The following is a 6000-nucleotide window of genomic DNA, read 5'->3' on the forward strand; positions in this document are numbered from 1 at the left end:
ATAAGTCTGAATATCGTGCTTAAGCCTATGCCTGACTAATATTGACTCTTCACATTAACTCATTCGGACATCATTGTAAAAAAATACACGCACCATTGCAAGTCGCAACAGTTGTGAAATCCATTCTATTAAGAATTAGCAATCCAATTCATTCGTTATAATCAAAGTAGGCCAACATAAAATTATAGGTCGACTGTCAAATACTAAATTCAAACCAATCACGTGGCATGGAATGGGAAAGCGCTTTTTGGCAAATGCTTCATTGTTGAATGTATAGTGTTGCTGCAATGACAATAAACAAAATAAAATGCATGCATATCTCTCTGAATAATGCAAAGGCAAATGCAATCAAAAGACTGCGGCTTTCGTGCTATTTACTGTGTTACGGGAAAACCAGTCACGGTCGTACTGTTGAAATTAACGAAATATGTCGACGATATTATTTTATTTGCAGTATAGAACAACTTCATTATACTTGTAGAGGGATAAAGAGAACACCGACAAAAACAAATGTGTTTCCCCCAAGTCGAACATGTGAAATATGTCATGAAACTTTTTCTTCTTTCTTTCTTCGTTTATTTACGTCAGTGTTGCATTCTGGTTGCAAACTCTGGTTATATAAACAAATATGGTACACAATCTGCACATTTTGAAAGCATGGAAAGAACAGTGGTCTGGGATCAAGCGTAGAAATCAGGCTATACTGCTACAAAATTACAAAAAAAATGGTTTAACAATATTTAAATTATTTAGAAAAAATAAGATTTGTCTTTAGCCTATATCTGACATACAATGACAATCTCAATACTCAAAGCTGGACATCTGAACTGCGACTTTGAGAACATAGGTATTTGAAAAAGATCATATAGCCATTACTAAAGAGAACTCTTCCCTATAGCCTATCATCAGCAATTGCATGAATTAATATTTAACAGGATTAACATTCGTTTAGGTCTTTGTTAGGTCTCTTCTTATGCTTGACTCGACGGTTTTGAAACCATATAGTTACTTGTCTTTCAGACAGGCTGGTAGAAGCAGAGATCCTCCGTCTGTTCTCTTTAGTAATGAACTTAGTGTTGGTGAATTCCCGCTCGAGTTCTTTGAGCTGCAGTTTTGTGTAAGGAACCCGTTTCTTTCTCCCGCGCCGACAGAACGAAACGCTTCCCTCTGGGGAAATACAAGTCATTTTAATCAAGCAATCTGTTACAAGACCTTTACATTATTCCAAGATTAACAATGATGTAACATTTAGGAAATCGCAATTGACCCTAAAAAGCGACATGCAGATTTGCATTAAAATAATCTCAAATCAGGTTTAAAACAACGCCTTTGCTTTTTAACTTGAGTCATGAATAATTTCAGGTTAACGTAGGCTACTAAATCTGTACTTCTGGTTTCAATGATTCGTTTATTTCATTATATTGATACTGGCATTAGGCGGTGCCAAACCGTAGCGTGTAGCCTATAGATAAATAAAAAAATACTTTAAATTGAGGATATCCTCTGTCAATGAACACAAGATGAGAAAATCTCTTGATCCTTCGATCAGAGAATTTGTGCATGATTTGCGCCTCTTTAATGTGTCCCAAAAATAGTTCTGACTTTATACCCAACTAATGAAGAAAGGCGAGGAGTGATTCACAGAGCAGAACTCAAGTCTTTTACCTGCCAATGATGGTTTCCAGATATGCGGGCTCTGCGTCTGGTCTTTGGAGCAATAAAGTTGACTGCTGCTGCAACTGTTTGACCAGTCCCATGGCTGGTGGTCTTCCATTGTCCAACAAGTCTCGTGTGTGTGATCTCCTGCTCTGTGAACTATAGGTAAATCAATACAAGCAGGGATTCTTGGGTAGGAATAACCTTGGTAGAGAGCGAACTCCTTAAACCATCTGGAGGCATCACCATTATCCACGGGTTCAGACTGTCCATTTGCACTTTGTTTCACAAAACTAGGCGGAAACAAAGCGTTCTGTGGTACTTTGCAGCAATAACAACAACTGTTTCCGAAATTACATCCATAAGTGACTGAGGAATTTGGGGCAATATGGGCTGGAAACGAAACGTAAGGAGTAAGAGACTCGGAGTTTATAGAAGTCGGTCGTTCCGCTGAAGAGAACAGCGTTCCTGACGCAGACCGGCTCGAGTGCGGGTAAACACTGAACTCCTCATCTAATCCCACTAGCACTTCCATATTTAGTTGCACACAGTGTATATGATTTGTAATTTAACTCATCGTCTTATATGGACTCAAACCCGATAAATCTGTTAGCGGAGAACAGTCTCCGTTGACAGTTAAGCTTTTATGTTTATTTTCCGGACTAAATACATAGGTCAGATAACCTAGTACCCGATTGGATAGTTGTCACCATGTGACATGCAAATAGTTAAGCTGAACTTGGACTACACCACAGTGTAGTTTTGCAACCCGATCACACTAAATGCGTCTGTATAGCACGCAGTGTGTTTATCGTGTAATTTATACGCGAAAATAAGTTTTTACGTGCATAGGATAAGCATGGGTTGGTTAGGATAGGTTTAGTAGTGGTGTGGGGTGCGTGTGTATTATACGTTTGGGTAGAATTAGGGGTGTGGGGTGCGTGTGTATTACACGCAATGATGTGCGTATCAAATGCACGCGAAAACTGTGTAGGCTATCCTATGCACGTAAAAACTCATTTTCGCGTTTAAATTGCACTATAAACAAGCTGGGTGCTATAGAGACGCATTTACGTGTCCGTGAGGAAGCCTAGTTTAAGTCTGAGGCATTTTAACAAGTTTTAAATATTTTCTATGTTTCTATTTTATATATTTTATATATTTAATACATTTAATAATCTATAATTATTTATTTAAAGCGTATTAAAATACAATCAAAAACTTACTTGCGCAGCACAGCAGTGGAAATGTCTCATATTAGACCAAACGTTATATTATAGTCATAACCATATTAGGCATGTGCTTGATGCTCTGTCAGACAAATTACATTTCTCATGTGATTTTACTGTGTGAATGTGTAACTATAAGGCTGAATTTATTTGATCAAATACAGTAAAACAGTGATATTGAGAAAATATTACAGTATCATTTAAAAAAAAAATTCTGTGTTCAAAGCTGAATTTTTTAGCATCATTACTCCAGTCTTCAGTCACACGATCCTTCAGAAATCATTCTAATATGCTGATTTGATGCTCGAGAAACATTTATTTTTATCATCAATATTGAAAACATGTTGTGCGGCTTTATATCTTTTTTGGAAACAATGAGCCATTTTCTTCAGGATTCATTGATAAATAGAAAGTTCAAAATTCCAGCATTTATTTAAAGTAGAAATTAAATGTCTTTACTTGATCAATGTAATATGTCTATGCTGAATAAAACTATTCATTTCTTTATAATAAAAAAAAAACGCTGAACTAGTGATGTGCGTGATAGGCCATGATTTGATAAATGTCAGAAATGGCTGCTGTAATACATTTCAATCACTAGGTGGCTCTGTAATATAATGTAAAAAAGAAAAAAGAAAAAGAAAAAAGTAAGGTGTGCCACTATTATCTTTTACTGGTCCTTTTTTATAGGAGTAAACTGTCTTGTCAAAGTAATTGGGATACAGGTGAACCATTTCAAAGAAAAAAAAAAATGTAATTATAGCATTTTCATACCTAGAGGGCTCCAATGGTTTATTTTTAACTTTCTTGCCCTTGAGTGTAAGTGAGGAAGACAATAAAGTTGTGAAAGAGGAGAAAAAAAATGCATTTTACCATTCAATTCCGCTAGAACACTCATAGATCTATATCGCTTCTACTATGTACTTGAGTTCACCAAACTTTGGGGATTTTGGGCCCAGTGAGCCACTCAAAAGCACACAAGTAGAGCTGGAAGGGAAACCAGACAACCTGCAATTATTTTTCTGTAGTGCCTTCACAAGAAGCCTGTAGTTTGTTGACATACCACAGCAGTAAAGCTATACCTGTAAAAGAAAGAATGATGGATCATGGGACATACCTTTCACAATGCTAATATTTATTAAGTGATTGCTGCATTCCATTAAAATCTGATGTGGGATATTCATAAAATCTCCCACTATACTGCCCGACGCTTGAAAAAAATTCATCATAATCAAAAAAAAAAAAAAAAAGAATCTAAAAACAATCCAAAACCCTTGTGTAGGCCTAGACCATGCCTGTGTTTCCCGATAACGTTGTCTCTTAGCGCGCTACGAAGACTCTTAAGGTATAACTTGACCAACTGTATACCATTTCTAGGCGTGTTCCCCGAACCATAGGCCTACCTTAGGAAGATGCTTAAGATATACCTTCTTACGTGCGACGTTACCTGGCGCTGTCCGTGGCAATGCTGCTGCATTTGTTGATCTGGGGTGCGTTTCCCGTACAACTATATACCATAGCACGATGCATCGTTGGAGAAATCAACTAGCTAGTCACGACTGTTTCCCGAAACCGTATGTTGCAAAGTATCGTTCAACTACGTTGGTTTATGACGTCTCGCACGTGGTGCACTAATAACTTATTTTAATTAATCTGTTTGAGATCGAATTAACGCTAGATTTTGTCATATAAGTTACAGACATGGCATCTGAAGACCATTTAATTTTTTTCTCAGTTGTTTTGCTTTATTACCAGACTAAATATTTGGCTCGTTCTTAGTAGAGCACGTTCGCACATGCGCAGTCTTCAAAAACGGTGCTTTAAATCTCTTGACAAACTAGAAGACGTAAATTACATTTGTATGTATTCTAAATAAATAACACGGGTTGTACTGAATGTCAGCTTGCTTATTTTGCTAAATATAAGGATTTATTCAGTCTACATCTCATGTAAACTAGAAACTATGCTTCTAACCACCGCTCGAGAGCTCTCGTTCCAACCACACAAGTTTGGGATGCTGTTTGCGAACGTTCGTTGGAACGATGGTTTCGGGAAACACCAAATCGTTGAACTATGTTGATAACGACGGAACTTGCGACCATAGTTGGCGATGCTTTCGGGAAACGCACCCATGGATGGCTCGATAATAAATTATTCTCTCGTGCAGGGGCTAATTCACTGCATTATGTGAGAAAGCGGTGTTCTTTATAAAAGAAGCAATTCAGAAATAGTTGAAATTGCATTTAGGACTCGTTTAACTATCACTGGCCGTTGAAAGCGCTCCGCGGACAGCGCCGTCTTTTAGAACAACTATTCGCTGTATCGCTGCCCAAACTCCCCACCACAATCATTCCCTTTAAATAGACTATTAAGCCTTTAATGGTTTGCCAGCTGAGGTACCTTTGAATAATATAATTAAGTAAATTATAATATTATAATTAAAAATCTAACAACAATCAGTGTAATGACAATTTTATTCTTTGCATGAAAACACTTGAATTAGCCTAATTGAACACTGTATTAAAATTTTAGAATTGTATTCGTATATAAACCTGCAACAGTGATAAGGTAAAGCTAAGTGGTCCAGGGGTGCGTTTCCCGAAAGCATCGTTAGCCAACTATGATCGCAAGTTCCGTCGTTAACGGCATAGTTCAACGATTTGGTGTTTCCCGAAACCATCGTTCCAACGAACGTTCGCAAACAGCATCTCAAACTTGTGTGGTTGCAACGACAGCTCTGGAGCTGTGGTTAGAAGCATAGTTTCTAGTTTACATGAGATGTAGACTGAATAAATCCTTATCTTTAGCAAAATAAGCAAGCTGACATTCAGTACAACCCGTATTTTTTATTTAGAATACATACAAATGTAATTTACGTCTTTTAGTTTGTCAAGAGATTTAAAGCACCGTTTTTGAAGACTGCGCATGTGCGAACGTGCTCAACTATGTAAGAACGAGCCAAATATTGAGTCTGGTAATAAAGCAAAGTAACTGAGAAAAATTTGAAATGGTCTTCAGATGCCATATATGTAACTTATATGACGAAATCTAGCGTTAATTCGATCTCAAACAGATTAATTAAAAAAAGTTATTAGTCCACCACGTGCGAGACGTC

The 6000-nt window shown here is 37.1% G+C and overlaps 1 protein-coding gene across 1 annotated transcript; it reads right to left on the reverse strand.

Annotated features, from left to right (window-relative positions):
- Positions 1-937: 937 nt before the first annotated feature.
- Positions 938-2161, reverse strand: hoxd13a (homeobox D13a; the record flags this gene model as incomplete). Its single annotated transcript, XM_079619612.1, has 2 exons — positions 1666-2161; positions 938-1167 (listed from the first exon to the last, which is right to left on the reverse strand). Exons 1-2 carry the CDS (start codon positions 1772-1774, stop codon positions 938-940), a joined length of 339 nt encoding a protein of 112 aa, XP_079475738.1. The 5' UTR covers positions 1775-2161.
- Between the last annotated feature and the right edge of the window lie 3839 nt (positions 2162-6000).

This window comes from Phoxinus phoxinus (genome assembly GCF_949152265.1).
Source record: "Phoxinus phoxinus genome assembly, chromosome: 7".
Classification (NCBI taxonomy): Eukaryota; Metazoa; Chordata; class Actinopteri; order Cypriniformes; family Leuciscidae; genus Phoxinus; species Phoxinus phoxinus.